This window comes from Zalophus californianus, chromosome 4 (assembly GCF_009762305.2).
Source record: "Zalophus californianus isolate mZalCal1 chromosome 4, mZalCal1.pri.v2, whole genome shotgun sequence".
NCBI lineage: Eukaryota > Metazoa > Chordata > Mammalia > Carnivora > Otariidae > Zalophus > Zalophus californianus.
This window is the reverse complement of record NC_045598.1, coordinates 179534376-179561911: the sequence shown is the minus strand read 5'-3', so window position 1 is coordinate 179561911 and position 27536 is coordinate 179534376. Positions and strand designations below refer to the sequence as shown.

At 36.8% G+C, this 27536-nt stretch overlaps 1 protein-coding gene across 10 annotated transcripts in view; it reads left to right on the top strand.

Moving 5' to 3' along the window:
* CYRIB (CYFIP related Rac1 interactor B) overlaps nucleotides 1–27536 on the top strand; it is a 143605-nt gene that overhangs the window by 108968 nt on the left and 7101 nt on the right. For 7 of the 10 annotated variants that reach the window (XM_027596260.1, XM_027596243.2, XM_027596218.1 and 4 more), the window contains 8 exons: nucleotides 3044–3126; nucleotides 9944–10065; nucleotides 14523–14628; nucleotides 19681–19817; nucleotides 21289–21366; nucleotides 23470–23586; nucleotides 24502–24581; nucleotides 25875–26001. In XM_027596260.1, coding sequence (XP_027452061.1) covers nucleotides 3054–3126; nucleotides 9944–10065; nucleotides 14523–14628; nucleotides 19681–19817; nucleotides 21289–21366; nucleotides 23470–23586; nucleotides 24502–24581; nucleotides 25875–26001 — 840 coding nt within the window. In that variant the 5' untranslated portion in view covers nucleotides 3044–3053. Of the gene's footprint in view, nucleotides 1–2043; nucleotides 2127–3043; nucleotides 3127–9943; nucleotides 10066–14522; nucleotides 14629–19680; nucleotides 19818–21288; nucleotides 21367–23469; nucleotides 23587–24501; nucleotides 24582–25874; nucleotides 26002–27536 lie in introns of those variants that run through there. The other 3 variants (XM_035727000.1, XM_027596279.1, XM_027596208.1) reach the window with 3 other exon arrangements.

Sequence of the window (27536 nt, the reverse complement as noted above, 5' to 3'; positions counted from 1 at the left end):
AATTTTAGGGTTGTAGTTACAATAGCCAACATTTATTGCATGCTTTCTGTGTGCCAGACACTGTTCTAAGTTAGAGCTTAATTTCATCGAACTCTCCTAATAATCCTTTAAAATAGTTTCTATGGTATGTATATTTTACTGATGAAGAAAATGAGTCCCAGAAAGGTAAACTAGCATCCTCAAGGTTTGACAGCCTGTCAGGTAGAGGTGGAATTCTGGTTTGATTCCATAGAAGTACACTCTTTAACACCGATGATGTGCTGCCTTTTCCCTCTTAAAGACAATTTCAGTCCTTTCTTGTGCTTATTTTCCAAGTGTAATTGAAATTTTGATACCATTAGGTAATTCTTTGTATATTTGGTCTCAGTTCTTGTTGGTAAAGGAATTTATATATGTTTGGAAACAGATATTCCATGTATATGTGAAAGCTTTTAAAAATTAAAGCTGTGAAATACTCTATTTCCAAATGGTTCCAAAGGGAAAAAACAACTCTTGAATAAATTTGGTAACCAATTTGAGGTCTTATTTGGGTGTGATTTTGGGAAAATGCTTATATTTTCCCTGTATAAAAAAGCCTAGAATTAAACTTTTTACAGTGTATAAGATAATTAAGATGAAATATTTCCCTCTTAGTTTTACTCTGTTTATCCATGCTTAAGACATTGTACGAAATCTTTCCAGTGAAATTCTGTGTAATAAGGATTTTAATATCAAAAATAAGATAGATTCTGACCTCTCATTGGAGGAATAATGTTTTAAAAGAGAGAGGACTTTTCAGTGTTTATCATTTGTGAGTAAATTTAACATTTGTGAATTTAGCATTTGTGAATAAATTTTAACATTTTCTAAGAAGTATGTGTGTCAATCTGCCACACTTTGACCTATAAAGCAAATAACTGTTATGCATATACTATTACTTCCTCTTTGGGAAGCTCAAAGTTAGATAACGTATGCCACTGTCCAGGGCGTAGGTGGAGGAAGGGAGGGGAATGGACAGCACAGATGGCCAGAAGTCCTAACTCTTTTCAGATTGTCTGTAATGGGGGTGAGTAATAAGATGTCTTCTTTCACTGATAAAAAATATTTTTACTTTTATGCTTTGTTTCATTTACATTTGCTAGCAGTTCCATATTTGGAGAAAAAAATTGAAACTGGGAGAGGGGAAGGTGTGGTGTGCCTGTGCTATCTATCATAGTCTGCCTTCCATATAGTTACTGCCACTTCACAGTTTAAGCCTGGTTTCCTGGATGTTCCTGACACCTCCTTCCACCTTCATCCTCACTGATTCATGGCAAATTTGGGGGCAAGATTTATGCCAGTGCCTTAATTTTTACTGTTTTTCCTCTGCAAACTTACTAAGTTCTGGTGGTTGCTGGCTCCCTTTTGCTTGTTTGCTGTGTTAACTTCCAAGTTATATATTTTGTATGTTTGTGTATAGTTGATATTGTTGAATTATCAGTCTTTGAGTTAAATAATGAAAAATCTGATTAATTTTAGGAGTATAGAAGATGTAAGAAATACTGGTTTATGTGTGGTAAAACTTCTTAAATGGGTCATCAGTTGATAATTCCCTTCAGTCTTTAATGGTTAAATGTGGTTTGAATACTGTCTTCCTAGTATTCCCAATAGGGTTTGGTTCTGCAAGGAGGAAAATATCCCTATTACTTAAAAATAATAGTTTCAGTTTTTACTTATTTGAGAGATCTATTTTTGATGTTAATTTAAGTTGAGAATATATGCCTCAAACATTTTAAAGGAGTAACACTAGCATAGATATTAATCAAATGTAAATATTGCAAGTTATATGTAAAAATATCTTTTTTCCATTCTTGCTTTATGTAACTTTTTTGATATGTGGAAAAGAGGGAGAGGGCTCTAAACTCAGAGCCAAATGTGCTTTTGTTGTTCCAAATTTTCAATGCCAGAAGTATATAAACCTGCACCTGTTGGTAATTATGAGCAAGCCAGCCTTTGCCGAATCCCAGGCCTCTGCTTAAAATTTTTTTTACTGGAACTAAATGATGTTGCCATTTTTATTTTTAGGTTTGCTGGCATGGGTAATCTCATTAAGGTGCTAACCAGGGACATAGACCACAATGCAGCACATTTTTTCTTGGACTTTGAAAGTAAGTCTCTTTAGCCCTTCACAGCTGGTGCATAATGGTAAAGGTGAAAGATGGTCACACCGCAGTGAAGGCTGGCCCAAATATTTGTTAATAAAATATGGGGATCAAACAAAGTTTGCATGATTTTTTTCTTAATCGTAGGCAAACATCACCATCATATGTATAATTCTTTAGTTTTTCATTTGCTAAAATCATGTTGAGTCTGTAGCCAGTGCTGTCCTTTCATTAGTCCATGAAGCAAGCAGCCTTATGATGAACATTCTAATAGTATGCCTTGGTGACTACGCCCAGCAATGTGTTTGCTCACAATCCTATGATAATCTTACAGAAGATCAGTATGGTGCTGCATATCCAGAATCAATACTTTAAACAACTTCCACAAATTTATTAATAATCCAAATTTAAGATGGATGGAAATATATGCTTTATTGAATGGCATACAGGAAGTAAGTTGAATATTCTGCTATGTTAAGATGAAATGCAAAGGTGAGCTGTGGCCAAAACTCTTAATATTTGGCTTTGAAATAAATTTTTGTTTCAGTGCAATATTAAGCAAGATGACATGTGAATAATTCTTGATAAGAAATTTCTTTTTCAGAATACTAGCACTATTGGAATACTTAAAGAATTTTTCATTATAAGGCCATTAATGAAACTTGTCTTGGGAGAATTTTGAGAAGAATTAGAGCAACAGTTGTGCCATTGTGTACAGGAAAACCACATTTCACCTCTAGGTCCTACATACCAACACCTTGAGAACCCGGTTTGCTGTCTGCCAGAGCACAGTCTGGGTAACCTGAAGGACGAATTCATGGCCTAATGAACATTTTCCCTGTTACTATTTTTTAAAAAAATAAATTTCAGATGTTCTTTTTTATAAAGGGATATTTTCTCTTTTCTTATTCTTGTCTTGACAGGTACCTTAACATGGGGAATCTTCTTAAAGTTTTGACATGCACAGACCTTGAGCAGGGGCCAAATTTTTTCCTTGATTTTGAAAGTGAGAAGATGATTTTATATCTATTTCTCTTTGCCTGCAGTAGACTGCGTTTGTCTTGCACTAAATGAATGTTTCCACTTTGCCATCTTTTTAACTGCTTTGCATGACTGAGCTATGAATTGTTTGAGTAAAATTTCTGGTGCCTTCTAGAACTGGAAGTCAAGATTTTATAGATTAAATTGTGATAAAATGTTTTTACTTGAATTTTTGTAAGAGAGTCTTATCTCCTAGTTGGATGTTATTTTATAATTGGAGATACTCTAGTGAAAACATTTTTATGAAAAAATTTTGGTGGAAAGGACAACTGCTATTTTGGGATTTGTTAATAGAAGCAATATTTGGGGGAAAATTGATTGCAGTTGAGAAAAATTGACTAGGTGTTAATTACTCTATGTATATCTATTGAAGTATTTTAAATACAAATCTGTTCATGAAGGCCATTCAAAGCTCAGTAATTTGGGCATAATATTAAAAGGTAAGTGTGAACCTTAATTATTTAATCTTTACAGCTAATTAATTTGAAAAGTTAAACTCATTATATGTATGTATTTCAGGAATCCTTTTTTTTTTCTAACTCTAAATAAAAAGAAAAATAATGGGTTCACAGACCTTTAAGTAATTTGCCTTCTGTTTGTTTTATGTTGCATGACCTATTGTAATATGGTCTAAGAGTGGCAGGTAAGTGTCATTGACCCCTGTGCATGTTGGAAAGCTTTTGCTTTTTGGCTGTCTGTATTGCTTTAGCTTATCTGGTTGTCAAATTGAGAACAATGATATTAAATTGGTTGTTTCACTGTGAATGTTGCTGTTTTAACTGATCATTATTAGAAAATTGTTAGGAAAGGGTGAAGAGATAGAAGTTTATAAGTTGTGTGATCCCATGCATTTTTATCTGAGATTAAAACATTTGAACAGATTTTTAAATTCTTAAAATTTAAGACCTTTTCTGGTTTTAAAAACAAAATAAATCCCTTAAAAATCTATCCCCAGAGAGTCATTGCATTTTCCATCAACTTCAGTTTATGTGATATTATACAATTCATTCTATTTTATGAATAATTTATATATTTTTTCTTTAAACCAGGACAGTTCATATGAATCAGTTTGTAGCTTATCTACATTTTATTGAAATAATTTGTGGTCTCTGATTTTTTTTTTTTTTTTAATTCCTAGAAATGTTCTGTTACAGTTTGGGTCCTGTGTACAGGCTAGCAAAGAAGAGTAATGTGAATATCAGGACCATATTAAATTGTTGGGTTTTTAGGGGAAGATGTTATTAAATGAATATTAGTTTTCTTGACCCTTCTCAACAATTTAACAGTGCCATTTTAAGTGCATGTTCAGCATGAATTTTAATCAGCTTGGGGTTGTTAAGCAGAGTGCTGACTTGAAGATTCTTCTTTCAGATGAGGCAACTTACATTAGAGCTGTATTTTAGTTTGTTTGCATCTGTTTCACACTGGTCTTGTATATTTTTCTGCTATTCTGTCTCCTTTTTATTCTGTCTCACATTCCTTACATTTGCAGAATCTTGGCTTTGATACAGTCAAGATCTTGTTCAAGACTTGGCACTTGATCTTTTTATAAACCTAGCATCATGTTGTGGTCAAGTGAGAAGCATGAATTTACTGTAGTATTTTAAATATTCTTTGGTCTTGGCTTTACAGTCTTTGGGGGTTTGAACCATTATCCTTAAAATTTAAATAGCTAATTTAGTGGCAGGAATAGGTTAAAATTGCTGACACCACCACCAATAACAACCAATAATGAAGTACTATACATGAAGTGTTAACTTATTAAAGGCAGATGTAAAGTAAAGGTGATACTTGTTGACCTTATCAGCCAATGTAGAACTTTCAGTTTGACACTGGATATGCCATATACTTTCCCAGAGTTTGCCCGTTGTTACTTCTTACGTAGGTTTTTAAATGTTTTCTTTTGATTCCAACATTAGAGTACTCTTAATCAGTTTTTGTTTCATCTATTGCATATTTGCTTCTTTTTGGAAATATGCATTTGTAAAAGTTTATCTTATCATTAGACTACTTCAGTGACTTTAGCCCAAGCATGGGTCCTGTCTTGAACAGCTGTATAGCAGACTAGGAATTGTCAATATAGTTGATTTGCCAGTTCCTTGTGATTACTGAGAATAAAGCCACATTCTTTTATTAAGTAGCATATTTAATACTACATTGTTTGTTTCTGATTGAAGAATAATATTCAGGTTACCAGAGTAATTTGGCTTTACCATTCCTCCATTCCTCTTTTTTTTTTTTGAAGATTTTTTATTTATTTATTTGAGAGAGAGAGACAGATAGTGACAGAGATAACGAGAGAGAGCACAAGCAGGGAGGAGAGGGAGAAGCAGGCTCCCGCTGAGCAGGGAGCCTGACGTGTGGGCTCAGTCTCAGGACCCTGGGATCATGACCTGAGCCGAAGTCAGACGCTTAACGACTGAGCCACTCAGGCGCCCCTATTTCATTCTTAGTGGTTAAATCTAGCTCATTGTATCTCTATGATTGGGCAGCTAGAGAAATAATTTCATACAGATAGATATACTGGCATTTTGTATCAAGTTGTGTACAAATTAAGTATTTTTATGCATATAAAACATGATCTAATGGAATCCTGTAGTTTACAGAATGAAGATGTCTTTAAATCATGACGCCTTTAGTTTACATGCCTGTACATACATGGTTTTTCAGTTCAGTTCAACAGACATTTATGGCTTGCCTCCTGTATGCCAACCAGTAGATGCTGAGGATTCAGAGATAACGAAGATACAGCACCTTCCTTTCAGGAGTTCTCAATATAGTAAGATAGAAACACAAACTAATAATTTCCTTGACATCCTTTACCACTCAAAGTGTGGATCACAGGGGGTTAACTATACCTAGCAGTTAGTAGATGGGTTATCATGGAAGACTTTCTGATGGTAACCTTTGAGTTGGGTTGTGGAGTCAGAATGTTTTAGGGTAAGTTAGTGAAGGAAGGAAGGAACAGCATCTACAAAGCCCTTAAGGCATGAAATGACATTCTATATTCAGTGAAAATACTGTTATCTACTCTTGAGGTGTACTAGAAAAAGGGACTTCTTCTTAAATTGTACCTATATGATAAGATTTTATTTTAAGAATAATGGTTCAACTAAGATATAAACCCAGAATTGCCCCATAAAATTTGACAGCAGTTATGCTAATGGCAGCATATAAAAAGCACTGAATTGGGGGCAGTATAGCCTCTTGTACTTTTTGGAATTTCTTATTTGATAATGACATTTATAGCTCATTCTAATGGCACATCTTAAGCCTGAGTAACTACTGTATCTCTTAGTCCATTAAATTGTGGTTCTTAGGAGAAGAGGCACTTCTGTTTATTTTTATGTCCATTTCCAACCTGCACAGTGCTTTGTAAATGATAGAAGTTCAGTATCTGTTAGTTAACTTGACTTATCTCCAGGTAGACCAAAATAGGAGAGTAAATAAAGATGGTCGTTTGTAAATGAGGAATGGAATCTTACTTTCTCTGATTCTTTGTTAAAGTGCCTTTCCATTTAGTCATACATTCCCTCTAATTCTTGTGTCTTTTGTGTGACTTGTCCTCCGCAATCTTGTAAAACTTGAGATCCACTCTTTCAGTTTAACTTTTTTTTCCCATATTACTTCTTGCATATTTTCAGTTGCTTTTGCCCTATACTTTGAAATATCTTTATTCTGGTGGCATTTTCTTATATTTATTTTTCTAAAATGATGGAGGATTATAGTCATACAGAGATAAAAATGCATAATAGTTTCCTTTAACTCATGCTGGAGGCGCATTTATATCTCTACCTTCTCATTCATTCACCAAACACTTGTTACAGAAAATCTACTTGGGACAAGTTTACATCCTGTACAGTGTATGTGCTATACACTGAGGTCCCTGCCTTGATGAAACTTAGGGAGATAGATCGTAAATATTTACCGAATGAGTGAGTGCAAGACTAAAGCACAATGGCCCCTTATCACAATTACAGTTTTTCTGTGACTTTCTTTTTGTTATTTTTTTTTGTAGCTGATCTTTGCCCCCTTTTCTATTTTTTATAAAATTGTATAAAATTCAGATTGAAATTTAGCAATTATTTTCAGTGACTCTTTAATAGAAAACCAGTATGAAATTACGATTATTTAATTTTACCTTCAAATAATAAGAGCAACTGAAACATGCCTTAATTTCCCTTGAACAGCTATTAAAACTAATCTTGATGAGTAATCACTGCTCCTGCTCTAAGTAGTAGATACTTTATTTTGCATTCAAATGAATGTCCTTTTGTCACCTGGTTAAATGATAGTTTTTTTCTCCAAGTAATAAAATTTTTCATTCTTTGCCATGAAAAATCACAGTGACAAGTCTTGGTTGTATTATATGATACCATTTTTTGAAAAAAAAATGCTTTATTTTATAATCTTTTCTCCCTCCCTAGTATTTCACCCTTTTGCATGACTTGCTCTCAGTAAAGTAGTGCTTATTACCTGTCTGCTACTTTCTGTTTGTCTTCATTTCTACAGCAGTCTTCAGCAGCTTTCAAAATTATAAATGTGACTTTCCTGTGACAGTCTAAAAATGTTTAATCAGTGTGGTGCTGGGTATTTTTTCCACCCTTAGGGGGAACTGGAATCTTCTCTTTTGTTTTTAAATTTCTTGGTACTTACTAAACTTTTAATAATTATTAACCACTTCCAAGGTCTACTTAAAGCTACTTGATAATGTTTCTTCTGTATGTAAGTCTCAGTGTCACATTTTTCTGTTAACAGCTAGGTCACCACACCAAAACAGTTTAGTATTTTCAAACTTCACAAGTATCTTTTGATATATAATAGTCAAAATATTGTCCTTTGTCATGAATTCCCACTTCATGAATTAAAACTATGATATGTGTCTACTATTGATGTTATGTCTGTAGTTTCACAATTCCATATGAAAAAGTATAAAACTGCTGTTTGCATGTTAAAAAAGTATTTTTCTCTATTGCATCTGGTGTAAGTATAAAAGTTATGAGGTGTACTTTTTTTTAGTGTGTGTCTTTTAGTTTGGAGAATATGGTCTGGCTAAATGTGAGAAATTATTACTGCTAAATGCAAACCCTGATTTTTAAAAAATCATTTAGCTTCAGTATCAATATTTGCTTCTAGTAATACCTTTACGGCTTTGGACACAGTATTTTTAATTTGGCTCCTCTTGTGTAATTATTTTGTCAGAGTATTTTTATTAAACAGATTTCTGAAAGGAGATTTGGAAAATAAGGGAACAGATACAAGAACACAAATTCTTGAGTTGGCTTTGCACATGAATGTTATCTATTGTTGCCATAGTGCTGTTTAACTATGTTGAAGTTAAAATTTGGTACTCTGTTGATTTTTTTAAAAACTGGTATATTTTTGACTAGTTTGCAGCCTTAATAGGTGGAATTGAATTATGACTTGCCCTATGTGCAAAATAAAGTTACAGTTCTTAGGCATCTGGACTCCTAGTTTCATGTGTGAACTAAGTTTAAATTTTCAAAGGAAAGAAATAAATATATTGTATATTTGTGGGAAGGTAAAGTGGGTGCAGAAAAGTCTAAGTACTAGTTTTTATATGATTGGTAGACAAAGGGATTTATTAGAAATGTTCTCAGTTCATATTATCAATTTGGTCTGCCTCCCCTATCCTTGTAAGAAAAATATTTGTGTGGAGGAATTCAGCCAACACAGTTCCTCTTTCTAAAACATTATGATGTTCATAACGTTTATCATTTTTAGTGCTTTATGCCTTATCTGTAGAATCAAATGTGGTCTAATTGGAAAGATTTATGAAAAACTCCCATTTCACACAGATTGCCCATTTTTCTCAAAAAAAAATTGTATTAAAAAAGAAACAAATGACCAAGTTATTAAAAACAGGGTTTCTGCTACCTCAAATTTAGGAGCGAGAAATCCAGATTTAGTCATCTATTAGCATATGCTCTGTGGCTAACACCACAGGTGGTGGAAGTGCCCATATGTTTGTGTTCCTGATTGTGCTTTTTATGACTGTAATTCTCCCTTCATTTTTCTCTCACTCAGTCCCAAGTATGTGGGGAGCCCGTTTTTGCTTTAGTATTTCAAAACTTCAGTGACAGTATTATAGCTGCAAGTATCTGGTTTTCAGTCTAGCCGTTCTGAAACAGTGTCATAATTTGAATTCCTCTGCACAGGAGTTTTGACCTTGTGCTCATCAGCAGAGAAGTTCATTGGCACAGAATTTAAAGTGGTCCCTAGTAAAGGGAAACATCTAACAACTATTCTTTTAAAATAGTTTTTATTCTATATTGAAACTCAAGTCATTAAAATGAACTTTATAGGAAAATAAAGTAGTTTCAGTCTTAAGGTGTAGATGAACAAGATATATTAGTAGGCTTTCCATTTCTGTTGCTTTAAAATAAATCATTATTCATGCATTTGCAGTTATTACTGGTAATGATTACTATAGTAGTAAAAGTGATTATTAACACTATCCCAAATTTAAATTTTGAATTACTGTTCTCAAGTTCATTTAATATACCAAGTCATGGTTTGTAACTTAAGATAAATAGTAATGTTTGATGGTCCCTTGCTCCTTTGTGATTTTACAAACTTGAGGCTAGCTATTCAAATGTAGAAGTATGGAAAAGTTATCAGTCTTTTCTAAGAAGTGCAAAGTTAACATTGAATAAAATGTGAGCCATCTTTAGAAATTGAGATTGTTCATTGCTTAGAGTTATACATGTACTAAAAAAATCATGTGACTGTAAATTTTTTTGTGCTTTCCTGCTATTTAGATGCCCAGCCTACAGAGTCTGAGAAGGAAATTTATAATCAGGTGAATGTAGTATTAAAAGATGCAGAAGGTATCTTGGAGGATTTGCAATCATATAGAGGAGCTGGCCACGAAATACGAGAGGTAAAGCATGTTTAAACATTTTCAATAAACTAAAATTTACTACGTCCCTCCTCTTCTTAATCTCTCTTTTGTACATACTTTTGAATTCTCTATTGCATGTTAAGTATTATATTTAAAGAACGATCACTTGCATTATTCCAAAAGTGGTTGTAGTGATACAAGGGTAAAAGGAAAGCAATGTTCTGTGAATATGTAATTTATGTATGTTAAAGAAAATTTTATTTATTTTTTGGTTGCTCTCACACCTGAAATTTACAGGATCCATGGGGGGTACTACTTATACTTTTTATACTTATTTATACTTTTGGAGAGGAGGAGAGAACATAACTTTCTGAGGCCTTGGGTCCTGCTAGTCTTATTTTTTCCATTCCTCCCATGCCTTCCGGGAGAAGGCTGCTGTCACCCTTGCAGTCTAGACTCCCTCAACTCTGTCTGATGACTTTACACCATGGGGCCAATCTTTGGTGTGGTCTCCATGATTTTCTCCTGAGCCTCTGAACTCATCCAGGTTTCTGTCTATCTCTTATTCCACTTCTATTTTTCAGAAAAAACTGTGTCTCCACTTGTTACCAAGACTAATGTCTCTACCTTTGTTCTGCATCTTCCTCTGGAACTTTACTATTTTAATTATTCCTTCTCTTAATTACATCTTCTATGTGTTTTCTTCTATTGACTTCTTCCCCTCAGAATATACACATACCCAGGTGTCCTCTACCACCCAAAGAAACACCCTAGCCTCTGGACCTATCTCTTTCTCATTACTGCATTTCTTAAGGGCATTGCCCTGCTTCTTCATTTTTTCCCCCACCCTTCTGCTTCTCTTATTCTTGTGTATAACTAACAGTGCAGAGGTTGTCAAGGCGCAGTCTGTGGTTTTACGGTCCTTATCCAGCTCCATTCCTCTAATGACATTTGGAGTATTAGTGAACGCAGAATTAAGTGTGGGCATCAGAAGATGATTCAGGATGTTTTAGTTTTGGACTAAGGGGCCACAGGTTTTGGTGATTGACTGGATGTTTAATATAAGGGAGAAGGGGAGTTAAATGATTCCAGGGTTTCTGGTTTAGATCAGCCATTGGTGATATCATTAGCTTAGGGAAATCAGAGATAAGGTGAATTCCATTTTTTAACCTCTCCTGGCCTGGACTGTTTGTACCTTGAATGTCTTGCACACGTACACTTTTCCTTCCTCCACATCCCAGTAATTACTTCCCCCTTACTCGGCTGCCCCAGTGCTTTCAACACATTTCTTTTATTGAAATTTAATGTTGATAACTCCCCCACCACCTCCAGCTTGAGGAGGAGAGTAAACCTGGTTTCTTACTGATTTGTGTGTCATCAGCACCTAAAACAGTGCTTAGGAAGCACTTAGTAACTGTTGAAGAAATAAATACAAGAGCTTAGATGAATCTTGCCAATATCATTAGCTTAAGTGAAACCTTAAGATTTCAGTAAATGAAGGCATGTAACCCTTCCTGTGAAATTCAAGTCCTAAACATTTAAACATGTTTTGAAAAATCAAACATTTGTGGAAATGGAAGATTTAAATGATTAAGCAGGATCTTAATTAACTAATTGACAAATTCTTTTCCTATAGTTCACAACAATTCACAATTTGTTCTAAAAATGTTTTAGTGTCTTCATATTGATAATCAGTGCTACAAATTATTTTTAATTGTTCAGTATTATATCATTAAAATCTTTAAAATTTATTTTACAGTTGAATTCTGATCAGCTGGTTACAGTTGTCTCCCATAAACAATAAAGAAAAAACTATAGAGATATAGACTTTTACCTTTTGCCCTTAGGATTTTTTAAAAAAAACTTAACCAAATGAAGGGTAACTGCTTCTTTGTGGGAAGGCTCACTACAGTCTTTATATTGACTTAATTGAATGTAGTTGTCATCTTCTAAAAGACAGTAAAATGATAGAAACCTTACTTAGGAGCCATTTCAAAGAGGACTTGTAAAAGTTCCTGTAAAACCAGGAACTTTAGATGCAGTGACCAAAGGTTGGAGTTCACCGTAGGACCCCTGTGGTCACCCAGTTTAGTGCTGTGGCCACATTCAGTGCGCTCGTGGTGTTCCATGGTTGGTCACACGGGAAAGTAAATAAATGTCACAAAGTTAAAGTTTACATAGAAAAATAACACTAAAAGGAAAGGGGAGAATCACAGGAGATAGTAAGAGATTCACCTTACCAGGCTTTGAGACTTACTATAAAGGTACCTTCATTAATTCTTTGGTAAAGGAATTAAGGACAGAAAAATAGGTAAATAAAATAGATAAAAAGTATGTAAGCTAGAAGACTTAAAACGGCATTTAAATCTATAGATTAAGGTATGTGTAACTATTCAAGCATTTGAAGAAATTTTCACTGGGGAATGCATATTGATGTTTGGGTTTAACTCTATAAGCAGAAAATATTTCTGAATGGTAGGAAAACAAATTAAGAAAGGAAGGTACAAATAAAAGCTGATTATATACAAATATACAGAGAACAAATACAACTATGGTAACTGTCAATAGGAAGACTTAAACTTGGTAGAACAACCATTCTACCAATGAAAAAGCACAGACAATAGGAAAAAAATGTTCAGATTTACTAATAAATGCATATCACTGTCAAGCAGTTTTACTATATATGATAAATTGTAAAAGCTCAATATTGGTTTATGAAGGAACAGGTAGTTTTAATGCAAGTGCTAATATAAAATGGTTGCCATTTTTGGAGGTCAATTTGGCCAGTTGTAAAATGAGATCTATAAAATTGTTTGTACTTCTGTACCCGATTACATTTTAGAAAATACTCTCTGAAAGAGTATCATTCAAGAGCAAGGTAAATGTAAAAACCTATGATGAGGATATGGAATTTACTTACATTTTTGTTTAAATGGCATTTTATTAAACATGACTGAAATAGAATAAAATTTGATTTAATATAGAATCTATTAAACAAAGCTTATTCTCTAGGATAAACCACTGGTGAGGGAAATAAGAGCTCTCCACTACTGTTTTGATAGATCTATACCAGTTGTAACACTTTTGAAACTGAGAGTTACCATATCTGCTCCATGACAGTCTCACCGCTGACCTGTACTAAGCGTCCTTTGCATGTTGGGCTGTCTGGGTGCTGTACCAAAAGTGTCGCCTAACACAGTGAAACTGATGTGAAAGGAGAAGGAATCAGAATTACAGTGAGAACCATAACATGTTGTCATAAAAGAGCAGCCAGTGTCCCGGTTCTAAATCCAGGCGGGGCAGGGTCAGGGAAGTAGTTAACTCACTCAGTTGTGAAAGTGGGTAATGTTTGCCAGACCATTTTGATATTATGAGAATGAGCTCTTACTTTGAAAATAATTTTTAGATCTTGCAAGAAAAGTTGGCTATGCTTCTCAGGAAAAGAAAAGAAAATTTTAATTTTTATCTGTTTGCTTATTTCCTGAATAATTAACAGATTTTTACCACTTGATATAAAACATTGCTGAGATGGAGCTTGAGACTAAAAGAACTGTTTCGTATTTGTCAGGGTAGTATCACAGTCCCTTTGAAATATTCGTATTAATATGAAAGGATTGTTTTATGTAATGTCAGATTTTCTTTAATATTGAAATTCTAGGTAGTCACTTAAATGGGATTCACTTCAGAATCCTGCTGTGTTTGAATATCATTTGGGGCGCCTGGGTAGCTCAGTTGGTTGAGCTTTTGACTTAAGCTCAGGTCGTGATCTTGGGGTCCTGGGATCGAGCCCTGCCGTCGGGCTCCCTGCTAAGTGGGGTAACTGCTTGTCCTTCTCCCTCTGCCCCTCCCCCTGCTCATGCTCTTATCTGTCTCTCTCAAATAAATGAATAAAATCTTTTAAAAAAACGTTTTATATAAAAAAATCAAGAAAATTTGCATGTAGTGGCAAGCTTATAAGGCACATTGTATAAATAATATATAGCCCATTTGTTTAATTTGTAGCTTATTTATTGAGAGCATTCCCTAAATCTGTCTGGTTTCAGTTTTATTTTGCTTTCTTGTTTTTCAGTTTAGTGTGGATGGAGTCAGAGTACTAGTGCCTTTGGAAAATCTAAACATGTCGATACCTCTTGATAATGTTTATAAGAAGAACCCCCATACACTCCCCCATCTTGATTATGAGTTTCAACTTTCAGATAGCATGTTTAGCTTGTTTGAAGATGTTAGAGAAAACAAACCAGATTGTTGAAAAAAAAAAACATTTAAGTTCCATAAAAGATTAAGAGAAGCAAAAGAAAGATGAAAGCAAGAAAATACCTTTCTTTGGGAGTGACCCTCTATATTCACAAAAGATTGCCTAATGGTTTGAAAGACTGGTCGTATTTTATTGAGTATACCAGGGTTTCCTGTGTTTGCCGAAACCTATATTTTAATGTAAAAATAATACTGTTTTGATTTTTAAAACTCTAACTATTTTTATTCTTTGGATTTTGAAGGCAATCCAGCATCCAGCAGATGAGAAGTTGCAAGAGAAGGCTTGGGGTGCAGTTGTCCCACTAGTAGGCAAATTAAAGACATTTTATGAATTTTCTCAGAGGTTAGGTAAGTTGAAAGTTTTGTAATTATGACTTCCCTAGTGAAAAAGACATTTATTGATAAGGAATTAATGTAGAGTATCTTATGTTCACCTTGCTAAATCTGTATGCTACATAGGTACAGCAATCTTGTTAGACTGTAAGATTATAGGATAATCTTATCATCCCTATCAACCCAGGTCTTTAATTTATTTAGACCATTTCCCCAATAAATTATAACTTCCACAAGGAAATGTTTGAATTTTTTTTTTTTTTTTTTTTTGGTAGCCTAAAGGGTCCTAGTATGAGAAACACTTGGTAGAATTTCTCTCCAGCTATACAGCAAATCCTGTCCCATATGTGGGAACTAATCGTCAGGCCTCTGGGTTATTTAGATTGTTGTATTCTTAAAAATCATTGCTGATTATGGTTAGTTCATGGATCTAAAATGGTACAAGATGAGAAAATAGCAAGTTGATGTGCCCAAAGTTATCTAGGGAGTTATTAAAACAAAAAGCACTCAAAACCATTAGCTTTTTTCCTGGCAAGGGAATAATTACTCAGAGATCAGAATTATACCTTCCATACAGTGAGTCAGCAAAATTGGAATTCCCTTTCTTTTGAAGGAGGAGGAGGCAGAGCAGGTAAGATTTAGGCAGTTAGCTGTTGGAGTAATTTGAAAGACATAAGTTGGCCAGGTGTTAAAAATTGGCAATTATTTGGGTTCTGTGTTTTGTTGTTTTTAAGTCTCCAGATGCCTTGGGAAAAATCAGAGCTTAGGCAGTTGATTGGTCAGTCTACATCTCAGTTGGCTGGAGTGATCTCTGCAAAGCATCTCCGTGTCCACTGGTGTAGGGCTTGTGCTTTCCAGTTTGCAATAGGTCCCTGTCACTTCCTAGTTTTTCCTTTCTGGCTCTCCATACCTTCGTATTAGCTACTAGGCCACTTGGGTCTGCAAACTACTTGAAAGCTGAAGTTCAATTTTTTTAAAAACTAAGAGAACTGCTGTTTTTCCTTAGATGAAGGACTGTTAAAGGTACAGATCGTTGAGATAGAAGTGTTGGTATAAATTATCCTTTTCTTGCTAGAAATAAGAATCGTAGCTTATTTTCTCAATAGGGACAGTCAAGTTCTTTCATGCTGCTGACCTTTTGATCAAGTAGTTTGTAGTCTGTAGTTTTGTAACCTCATTGAACTGAAGTCTTTTAATCGTGGTTATCTTGATTCCTTCATGCGCTGCTAGTTCCTAGCTGCACATTAGAAGTTATATTGCTTTAGATGGTGCTCAGGCCTACTCAGACTCATCTTGGTCTCTTAGCATTTGCCACTTAAATAAAAAAGAATAATTATAAAATAGGCCAAACCATTCACGCTTACATGTTTTCTTATGTTTTAACTATCAGAATTAAATCAGGCTAGTGGTGTGTGTTCCGTTTCAGCAGAGTGGTATTATAACATAGGTAATAGCAAGAAGCTATCATTTTTCATACTCTGATGTGGGAGCCTGGAACTTTGATTACTCTAGGGACTTCTGTAGAGTTATGAGCAAAGTACAAATTTAATATAGGATAGTTTACTGCTCATCTCTTCGCCCGTAACCTGGTTAGTAATGTTTCCAGTTTCCTTATTGACAGTAACATATCCTTGTTTACATATGCTAGGAACTCACTGTTTCTTGAGTGAGTGAGGGATGAATTAATGAATACACACATCCTGGGGTCGCCTAGGCAGCTCAGTCGGTTAAGCATCTGCCTTCGGCTCAGCTCGTGATCCCAGGGTCCTGGGATTGAGCCGCATGTCAGGCTCCCTGCTCAGCAAGGAGTCTGCTTCTCCCCCTGCTTGTGATCTCTCCCCCCCACCCCCCGTCAAATAAATAAAATCTTTAAAAAAAATTAATACACAAATCTGATGTATCAGATACGTATTGGGTATTTAGGAGAAGCAATAATAATGGATTTTAGGCTTTGGAGGCATAGCTTCCTATTTGAAATCTGAGGTTTACCATGTATTAGTTGTGTGGTCTTGACCACATGACTTAAATTCTCTGAGTTTCAGTACCCTATCTGGACTTCGGAGTCTGGTGAGCCATCTGGTTTATATCCACTAAACCTTTTGTCTCTTCTTCGTGCCTGAGCTACAGGTGAGGATAAACATTATAAATAGCCCACAAAGAACTACCTAACTGTTAAGATACATGTGGTCCCTCAGAATCTTGCAATCCCAAGGAGAGGGTGGTTGGCCTCAGCACCACGGATACACTGTGATGTGTACTCCAGAAGAGGGACCCTGATCCCTTGCCAGTTTGTAAACTTATAGAGAGGCAGGGAAGGGATCACTTGACTAATTTGGAAGATATACTGATCTTTGTTGACAAGGTTAGAGTCTTTGATTTAGGTGTGGATGGCAGTGTTGATAAATGCTTGTTTCTAAAGGGGAACTTTCCACAGGGGCCTCCTCTTAAACTAGGCATCCACTGGTTTCCCCTTATTGTTCTACTTTGTGGACTAATTTGTCTTTATTATTTCTCCCAGTTGGTCTCTTCCTTGTAACCTTGTGCACTGATCTACCAGCTAATTTCTTCTAGAATTTAGGGCTTAGTAGACTGTTAATTTCTTCTTATCACCTTTCCTAAGAATCCTAATCACATGGTTTTGTTTTAGGAGCTCCATCAGGAAGACCAATCCCTACATCATCTCCTCCTTGACCTCCCTTTCTTTCCAACTCAGCCAGAGACCTGAGCCATCTTCTGGGATCTTCTGTCTCTGATTCCTTTCTTGACACAGGGCATTATAGACTAGTAGGACTGTTTTGTATCCACTGAGTCTCCCAAGATGAGAGGCTGGTCTAGGTCCCCCAAAGGCAGATAAGCAGTGCCATTGTCTTGAGATGCCCTTTTTTCACAGATTTGCCCTTGAGGGCTTCAAGCAGAACAGAAGTTCTCCAACATGGTTACTGGCCATCCCAACTCAGCCAAGTGACTGGACTGCACTCCTTAGGCGGGGGAGGGGGGGTCTGCCATTCCCCAAAGTGGTAGAGCACCTTGAATGTTAAATTTACCCTGAGACTTGATAAAATTTAGGAAATGCAAATTTCTTTTTTTCTTTAACAGCCTGTAACAGTATTGGTGTGTGTGTTTTAACAGTTTTTACTATTCTCATGTCTCTTAAACTTTGCTTTCCACTTTATATTAATACTGACAGATGGAATGAATCTTGGGAGATGAGTAAACCATTTTTCAAAATAGCTAAAACGTGTTTTTCCTCTTAATTGACCTTCACGTCCACTCTTGCACTTCTGTAAGCTATCCATACTCCTGCAGTCCATTCTACACATAGCAGATACCATGGAGTTTTTATAAGTGTTAATCTGATGGTATCACCACCCTGTCCAACTAGTTTCTGCAGGGACATTAGGATAAGACCAGAATACTGGATATGGCACATAAATTATATGCATACTGTTCTAGTCTTGGGTTCCTCTCTTCCTTGTGCTCTTTTCTGCCTGTATTGGTCTTCTTGCCATTCCTCTGCTATGTCATGCTCTTCTCAGTTCAGGATGTGGCTCACTACCCTGCTTGCAAACTCGTGCTCATCCTTAGTGCACACTTCACCCTCAGCCCAAATGTCACTCAGAGAGGTCTCTTCCTGAGCCTTCAACTAAGTGAGGTTCTATTTTTATATTTTTTCATTGTATCATGTGCTTCTTAACACACATCACAACTAATAATTTGTCTTCTCTGTATAATCACGCTCCATGTGGGCATAGGGAGCATGTCTGCTTTTATTTGTGTTACCCCAGTGCCTGGCACATGGTAGACAATCAAGACTTTCTGACTTGCTATAAAAAAAAAGATAAGAACTATCATTTGGAGTTATTGTGTAGGTGACAGATAACATCTGTATAGTGTCTAGCTCAGTACCAGCACATATTAGACATATAAGAAGTACCTTCTATGTAGTAATCCATAGATTCATGTTTTATAAGGTTACAGAAGGCTAGGTAGAATGTTGCTTTATTTGAGAGGCAGTTTATTATGTATTAAGGTGGAAAGAACAGGGCTGTAGAGTTAGAAACATCTGGCATTCACTAGCTGTACCCTTGGGGGTCTAAAATCTTCGAAACTGAGCGTGTACCCATCAATGCCCATGTCCTAGTTGATGGTGAAAGTTAAATAAGAGACTAAGTCACGTGCATAGTAGGGATGTTAGTTCATAGTAGGATCTTCATAAATAATAGAGCTGGTATTTTTTTAAGTTAAGGGTTGTTGATCTGACAAATTTATTATTAATAAATATTTACTTAATCTGACATTTTTTCATTAATGTCAGATCACCATCTACTACCATAAGCTCCTGTTTTCTTTGAATAGAATCTGGCATTTTTTTCTGATTCTGAAATCTGTGAATGGATTAATTTGATTTCTTTGATTTTTTTTTTGAAGTGAAATATCAATATTTCCATTTTTAAACACAGTATAAGTCTAGCATTCCAAAGAGAGCACTTATTTCGAAGGGACCATGTACTTACGTAATGAATTAGAATATTTATATTGTGATTCTAAGATGCCAAGCTCTAAGACACTCAGGAAGCTAATTATTAAACCAAATACTTTGTTTCCTTTAGTATCTGAAAGAAAGCAATTTATGTTTATAAATAAGCAACATATTCAAAGTATGAGAAGTTGGTAATTTATTCCCAGCCATGTAGAGATTTGACTGTGTGGACACGATGCCACTGAAAAAGTTATTCAGCTGTAGGTAACCCTTACCGGTTCATAAAAATCAACACTGTGTAGAATGGTGAAAATAATATAAAATTTGCTGTTTGATCCTGGTATTTAATTTAGATTCATGTTCTGCGTTATTTTAAATTTGGGTTTATGGAATTATAAAACTGAATTGGTCCCTTTAAGTTTTTATTCTGTTAAACACTATTCAGTTTCAGTGATTATATTTAGATAATCTGGCTTTTGAAGAGACCTTATTTTTATGGGAACTAAAATCATAACATTTATAAATTGCTCATTTTTAAATAAAAATCAGTGAACTACAGCTTAATATTTTAATCTTCCTTTCTTTAGAAGCAGCACTAAGAGGTCTTCTGGGAGCCTTGACAAGTACCCCATACTCTCCCACGCAGCATCTAGAGCGAGAGCAGGCTCTTGCCAAACAGTTTGCAGAGATTCTTCATTTCACACTCCGATTCGATGAGCTCAAGGTAGGACTTTGTGCTGGCCCTGAGGTGCATGGATGTTGTGAGCCTTTCAGTGAGAACAGGAGGAAATCCCTGGAGACCTTGTCATAGTGTGTTTATGTGGTATCTGTTGGTCCTTAGTGAAACGTGGTAAACTGGATTTAAAAGTTATGGCAGGTCTTTTGATGTATTACATGTGTAGCAAATAGCAAATTACTCAACACTCAGTCTTCGTTTAGCTTCATTTTTTTTTTTTTAAAGATTTTTATTTATTTATTGAGAGAGAGAGAGAATTGTAGAGAGAGAGCATGAGAGAGAAGAAGGTCAGAGGGAGAGACAGACTCCCTGCTGAGCAGGGAGCCCGATGCGGGACTCGATCCTGGGACTCCAGGATCATGACCTGAGCCGAAGGCAGTCGCTTAACCAACTGAGCCACCCAGGCACCCCGTTTAGCTTCATTTTTAAAATATCTCTGGAACAATATTGACCTTTTCTAATATTATTTTTTCTTTTCTGCTCATCCCTAATTTTCAACATCCCTTCGTATAAAGATGTTAAGATATTTCCTTCCTTTCTTCCTGCCTGCCTGCCTTCCTTCTTCCTCTTCTATCTATCTTCCTATTTCCCTGCATACCGCCCCCCCATTGTTGGAAGGACTGAGTATAAAGAAATAAGTAGTAACTTTCATGTGAGGAGACCTGATCCACTTGAGGCTCTGTCACAGTAACCAGGTGTGAGGCAGGTCCTTCGACTTTCCAAGACTTCGGGGACCTTATCTGATAAATGGAAAAGGTGGATTCGTAATTACAGCCTTTTATGATTGCATAATAGGAAACTATTCTCCTTTTTTTTTTTTTTAAGATTTTTATTTGAGAGAGAGAATGCAAGAGAGAGAGAGCATGAGAGTGGAGAAGGTCAGAGGGAGAAGCAGACTCCCCACTGAGTAGGGAGCCCAATGTAGGACTCGATCCTGGGACTCCAGGATCATGACCTGAGCCGAAGGCAGTCGCTTAACCAACTGAGTCACCCAGGCGCCCAGAAATTATTCTCTTTTATTAATACTTTGAGCAGAAAGGATTTGTATATAAAATTTTAGTCTGAGGATTGCCCTGTTGACCATATACACATTTATTGTAATAATTCAAAACAAGTGCCTACATATTTCTTGTTTTTGTTTATTTGGTAATACTGGTTTTTGGGAAACAACCTTTTAGTATGTTACCTAAAATTATTGAAAAGAAGAAGGGAAGTATACGGATCACGACTATGAAACAGTCTACATGGTTTATATGTTCAGAAGGACTAAGTACAATGTTATGTGATTTAGGGACCAAAAGCTATCTTGGGTGATGCCAGTTTTAGTTCTTAAATTGCTATTACAAATTAGGGAGTGTCACTTAACTAGTTAAAACTGTATTTAGGAGATTTTTCACTTAATTTTTACACTATCATTTAGCATGCATAATACATTTTTCATTTATAATGTCTTCTTTAGATGACAAATCCCGCCATACAGAATGATTTCAGCTATTATAGAAGAACGTTGAGTCGTATGAGGATTAATAATGTTCCAGTAAGTTAAAGCTTTGATTCAGGGGTATAGTAATGATAGCTGTTAATTTGCTTGTTCATGTGCTCGTCCATTCAAGTGAAGTTAAAGCTGATGGTAAAGTTGGTACCCCACTGCGGGCTGCAGCTGTGAGAAGAAAGGGCAGGATGCCGCAGACCACACGCAATGCTGGCCTGCCCTTCCACTGGGTCCCTTAGTCCCCACAACTCCTTCCTTCAGTAAAATTGCTATCTTTCCATACAACATTGATACTTAGAAAATTTCTCTGTGTATGCTCATTTTTATTTTTTAATTTTTTTAAAAGATTTTATCTTTAAGTAATTTGTACACCCCACGTGGGGCTCGACTTCACAACCCTGACATGAAGAGTCGCATGCTCTCCTGACCAAGCTGGTCAGGTGCCCCATGTGTATTCTCATTTAAATTGCACAAAAACTTCGTGAATTCGTAGTTGTGAGTTTTTTGACCCCATAGTCTTAGAATGGAAGAGTCCTGGAGAGAAGGTGACCTGGAATGAGAGGATACTAATGTTGGCAAGAGGGGAGAGCAAGGTCATGGGCCGTGAGCACTCCTGTGCCTGTTCCTTGGCTACAAAATCGCTCTTCTGGTTTACTTAGGCTTGATTTCCCTTGATTTCTCCTTGTCTTTACCCTTTTCTACCTCCAGGGAGTCAAATACCGTAAGTAAAGCCTTAAATAGAAAGAAAATATTCTCTTTTTCTTCGGGGATTTTGAGGACCTACATTGTGCTAATTGGTGTGAAAAATGGGGAAATTTCTAGGATCAGCCTTATAGCCTCAACTAGATAGTTTAATAAAGACTACATAAATCTGTAAGGAGTGGTAAGTGGCATAAGAGGTTAAAGAAAGTGCCAAAGGAGCGACTGGTCTTTTTTTTTCTTTTTTCATTGAATCAGTATTTCCTGAAGTGGCTGTTCTAAGACAGGCCTTGGTAGGAAAAGGATTTCTCTTCCATGAAGCATCTGTTATTTACATTACTTTGGTTTTGCATAGACCAGTTCATGCTGTGAGATTGACCTTATCATTTGTCTTTTTCATACCCACCATGTCAAATCAAATCAAATCAAATCAAAACACGTAACACCCAGTCAGTCATCCAGGATAGCCATCCTGCTACCACCTAAGGCCAAAGACCGTAAAATCACCTTTGCCCTATCTTTCACCCTCAGTAATCACAGGTACATCCAGCTGTTGTCAAGTGAAGTAACTTTCACATCTCTTCCTCACCCCCCTTTTCATCTCAGTTCTTCTCTTCCAGTTGAGAGCCTCATTCTCACTCTCTTTGGCAGGCATTCTGTAGGAGAACTCATTTTGTGACCTATGGTCTCTTTCCTTTTTGGCACACTCTGCCTGACACCATCAGTCAGTTTGCTTTAGATAATTGACTTAATTGTTGTTCCTTTCTTCTAACATGCTCAGGGACCCCCTGTCACATGCAGAAGAAAAATAAGAACTTAAGCTAGCAGCTAAGACACTCTGCGGTCTGACCCCAGCCTTCCTTCCCAACCTTGCTGTCCACCGGCCGTTGCCCCTGATTACACCGAACACACTGGATTACACTCTAGGCCACTTGAAAACATGCTCTTCTCCCCTGACTGGTTGGAATGCCATGCGTACCTGCCCATCATCACCTGCAAAGGCTAAGTCTTCAGAGTCCATTTTAGTTTCTTCCAGTCTAGTGTAGTCTTCCTCTCACCTCCTTTTTTGGTCATCGCCTCTTAGCGTGTTGTGGGTACCTGTGTGTTCCTGAAACGGAGGCCGGGGCAGCGTCCTCGTCGTCTCCCTGTCTTCCCTTGTGACAGGAGGCAGCCCATTCAGGTTTTACTCAATTGCTTAATATTATTTACCATATTTTAAAAGAGGTTAATCTTTCTGAAAAATAGTTTAGTATCATTTTTAACCTGTTTTTAAAGAATATTTAAGTATTATGTGTACATAAGGGTCTAAAATATAATTTAAGAGTATTTAATAGAGTAATTTAACAAGCATTAGCAAAGCAGGCACTCTGCCTAGGCCCTTCTTTTATAAATGTTATCAGATTTAACAGTTTATGAACTGATAATCACATGCTGTTATTTTCCACGTAGGCAGAAGGAGAAAATGAAGTAAATAATGAATTGGCAAATCGAATGTCTTTGTTTTATGCTGAGGCAACCCCAATGCTGAAAACCTTAAGTGATGCCACGACAAAATTTGTATCAGAGGTAAGTAAGTGTTGCCTAGATAGCTGGTTACTCTTCGTGTTGTTCTTCTTCCTATCTACAGCCGTGGTGACGTCCGCAGGCCTGTGACGTTGCCATCTCTAAGTGCATACGCGCTGAGTCCTGTCCTTCCCCAAGGCCCACATGCATACATCTGCCTGCCTATCGGCAGCTTCCCTTTAGATGTATAGTCAACAACACCTCAATGGTATCGTGGCCAAACCGAGGTCTTGGGTGTTTTCTCCCAGCCCTGCCCTTTCTCCAGTCTTTTCTGTCTTAATTAATAGTACCACTGTAAAGGCGAGTGACTTAAGGGTTATCATCCTGAATTCCTTTCTTTATCTCACTTCTTATATCTCCTCTGTGAGACAGTATTATTGACCCTCCCTCCAAAATAGACCCTGAATCTGAAAACTTAGCTCCTCTCTTGCTCTACCTCTCCAGATCGGCCCACTGTCCTCTCACCTCATACCTGGATTATGGCATTCGTGTTCCTACTGGTCTTACTACTACTGCTCTTGCCCCGCTATAGTCCCTTCTCCAAAGAGCAGCCAAGTAATCTTTTTAAAAACCACATGCCCTTCTTTCTCTGTTTAAAATGTTTCCAGTGACTTTCCAGTCTCCTTAGGATAAAATCCCCCTACCTCATGGCCTGTGAGGCTCTGTCTGCATGTAATGGTTGTTTCCACTCAGCTACAATGTAAATGACTCTCAGGAGAGCAGGGTCTTGCTTCTCTTGCTTATAGCCATATCCCTAGAGCTTAGAACAGTATCTAGAATCTAGTCCATTTTTTTTTTTACAAAATTAGGAGTAGGAACCAACATGTAAAGTTGTCAGTTTTCACATTATGTTAAGTTTTAAATTATACTTAAGTAATAACTATTACTTTCATTTTTTTCCTCCGTACACTTTTACAGAATAAAAATTTACCAATAGAAAATACCACAGATTGTCTAAGCACCATGGCTAGTGTATGCAGAGTCATGCTCGAAACACCGTGAGTATTAGCTGATTCTTTTTCGCTTTAACAATCCTCTTGAAACAGTTGTCTAGATATGAACAGGTCTTATTTGGAAGGCGGAAAATAAGTATATCTGAAGTATCCAGTGTTACATATATGAACAATATTAAAATAATTTGGAGCTTAATGTAACTTCTGGTTAAGTAGAAACTACGGTGGGTTTTCAGGTCCCTAAGGCCAGTCAGACTCACTTATTAGACTCTTTGGAATGGGGAATTTTGTGGTGCTCTTACGGAGATAGGGGAAGAGCTTTGCTGTTTTGGTTATGCTTCTCATCAGCATTCTCTCTCCTTTTCAGTAAGAACCTTGCCTTTTTGCTAGAGGACTAGAGTTACTCTTCTACTTATCCCTTTCTCTCAGTATTAGTTCAGTCTTTATTCATTCATTTATTTACTTATTTAGTTAGTTTTTCCAACACTAACCTGAATTCTGTGCTGGGTTTCCCTTCACTTTCAAGCCATTTATCATATATGCCACAATATTGTCTGGCTGGATATCTTATCAGCAGGCAGAAAGAATCTCTCCTGGGTTCCTAAATAACACGGTTTTATTAGATAACTTTTGTTTTTGTGTAGCTTTTCACTTTCCAAGGCAGTATTTACACATCATCTTATTGGAGAACCTTATGAAGTAGGAGGGCAACTATTCATTATCGTTGTCATTTAGGGGAGTGACGTCCGGGGAAGAGAAGGGACTTTAATGCCCAGTGGCCAGTGAGCCACACATGTCCTGGATGCCCAGTCCTGGTTCTGGGTGCTTTCTGCTATGCCATGCTGCCTTATATATAGATGAAAGTTCTATTTCCCTTTTTCCCAAATGAGAGAAGAATATGAGTGAATTTTAGTAAAATTAGAATCCAGTAATACAATAGTGTAAATGCTTAGATTAAGTTAGCTTCTAAATAGCAAGCATATTGCTCTGTTAAGCTAGTGGCTTTTTTCATCATGTTGGTGGGAACAACCTTTACAAAGCTCCTATCCTGAAACCATTACTTTGGGGCTAACTTTTGATTTCTCTAAATTTGCCTCATCTCTGCCAAGCAGAAGGGGTGATACACCAAGGAGGGTGCATATAGAGATCAGAATATGTACATGATAACTGCTGCACCCACCTCAGTTCTCTGGGAATCTCACCATGGAGAAAGGGGGGCATAATGTTAGCATTCCTTTTAGAGATCAACAGGATACATCCTTCAGCATCAACTGAATGTTGAATCAGCTCATTAAGTAGTGATGTGTCTCATCCATCCATATCTTTTCTACCCTCCAGGGAATACAGAAGCAGATTTACAAATGAAGAGACGGTGTCATTCTGCTTGAGGGTAATGGTGGGTGTCATAATACTCTATGACCACGTACATCCAGTGGGAGCATTTGCCAAAACTTCAAAGATTGATGTAAGTTATATTGCTTTATTTAATTCCAAACTATTTCCGTAAGTGGAACTCGTAGGCGTTCATTATTTTAAGGGTTTATTATTATTATCATTATTTTGACAGAGAGATAGCAGAAGTAGGCAGAGCAGCAGGCAGAGGGAGAAGCAGGCTCCCCGCTGAGCAGGGAGCCCGACATGGGGCTCGATCCCAGCACCCTGGGATCATGACCTGAGCTGAAGGCAGCTGCTTAACCGACTGAGCCACCCAGGCGCCCCTCATAGGCGTTTATTTAAAAGAGCTGCAGGTTGCACTCTGTCACAGACCTCAGTTTTATAGTTTCTGATAATGGTGGGCTTCTGTTGCCTTTTGTCTTGTGTTGGGTTTTTTACAGCCATACACAGTGGAGTAGAACGACCAGAGGACAGCTGCAGTCTTCTAGCATGCCGCCTTGTCCCTCTTGCTCCTCAGCAGTCCTGCATATTTGGCAATATAAGTAAATGATTAGACATAAGAAATTTCCTTTCGTTCTTTGACCAAAGGCCATTTCAAACAAAAGATTTATTTCCAGATGTACATAGAAAGTCAGTAGAGGTGCTCCTAGTGAAAAAAGACTATATAATATAGATTTTCTCCTCCCTTGTAATCATAATAATTTGTGGCTCTAGTCTGGGTTCCCACTTTGCTTGTCTCTATAGAAGTTCATATTAGGAATAAAGCAGGCTCCTGGTTTCTCTGTTTTGTAATTTCTTTCCTGACCCTGTTCATCAGAATTATAACCAGTATTTGGTGAGAATTGTCTTCCAGTTTCCTTTTCATAGCTAGCTCAGGCTCTCAGCATTTTGTGTCTAGATTACTGATGGCTAACCAGCCTCCCTACCTTTCTTTATTCATGTCCATCCTCTGTGAAGAGAAATGAGTTACCATTTATTGATTACTGTGTCTCAGGAATTTTATGCTTGTTTCCCACTTACCTCTGAAAATACTCCTAAGATGTAGACGTTATTTCCTCTGTACTAATAGAGAATCTAAAATTTAGGGAAATTACATAGTATAATCTCTAGTGAATTGTGGAGCGGGATTTTGAACCCACATCTCCATGGCTTCCAAAGCCTGTGCTCGCCTTTTCTTTTCTTTTCTACTTTTTTTCTTTCTTTCCTTTCTTTCTTTTGATTTTATTTATTTAGAGAGAGTGTGTGCTGTAGAAGGGGATTGGGTAGAGGGAGAGAGAATCCCAAGCAGACTCCACACTGAGCACAGAGCCGGATGCAGGGCTTGATTCCAGGATCCCGAGACCATGACCTGAACCAAAACCAAGAGGAGGACACTCAACTGACTGAGCCACCCAGGCGCCCAAGCCTGTGCTGTTTCTACTATACGTTTTCACAGTCGTCAGGCTCATCTTTCTTACATACCATCTTTGCTAAGTTGTTCCCTTTCTATAGCCTGTAACAAGTCCCTACCCCATTAGTTACAGTTGAGTCTTCCTTGGCTTGTGAGGCCCTCTGTAGACGCCCCTATGCTAGTCATTTCAGCCTTGCAAAATTCTGTCCTCAGCA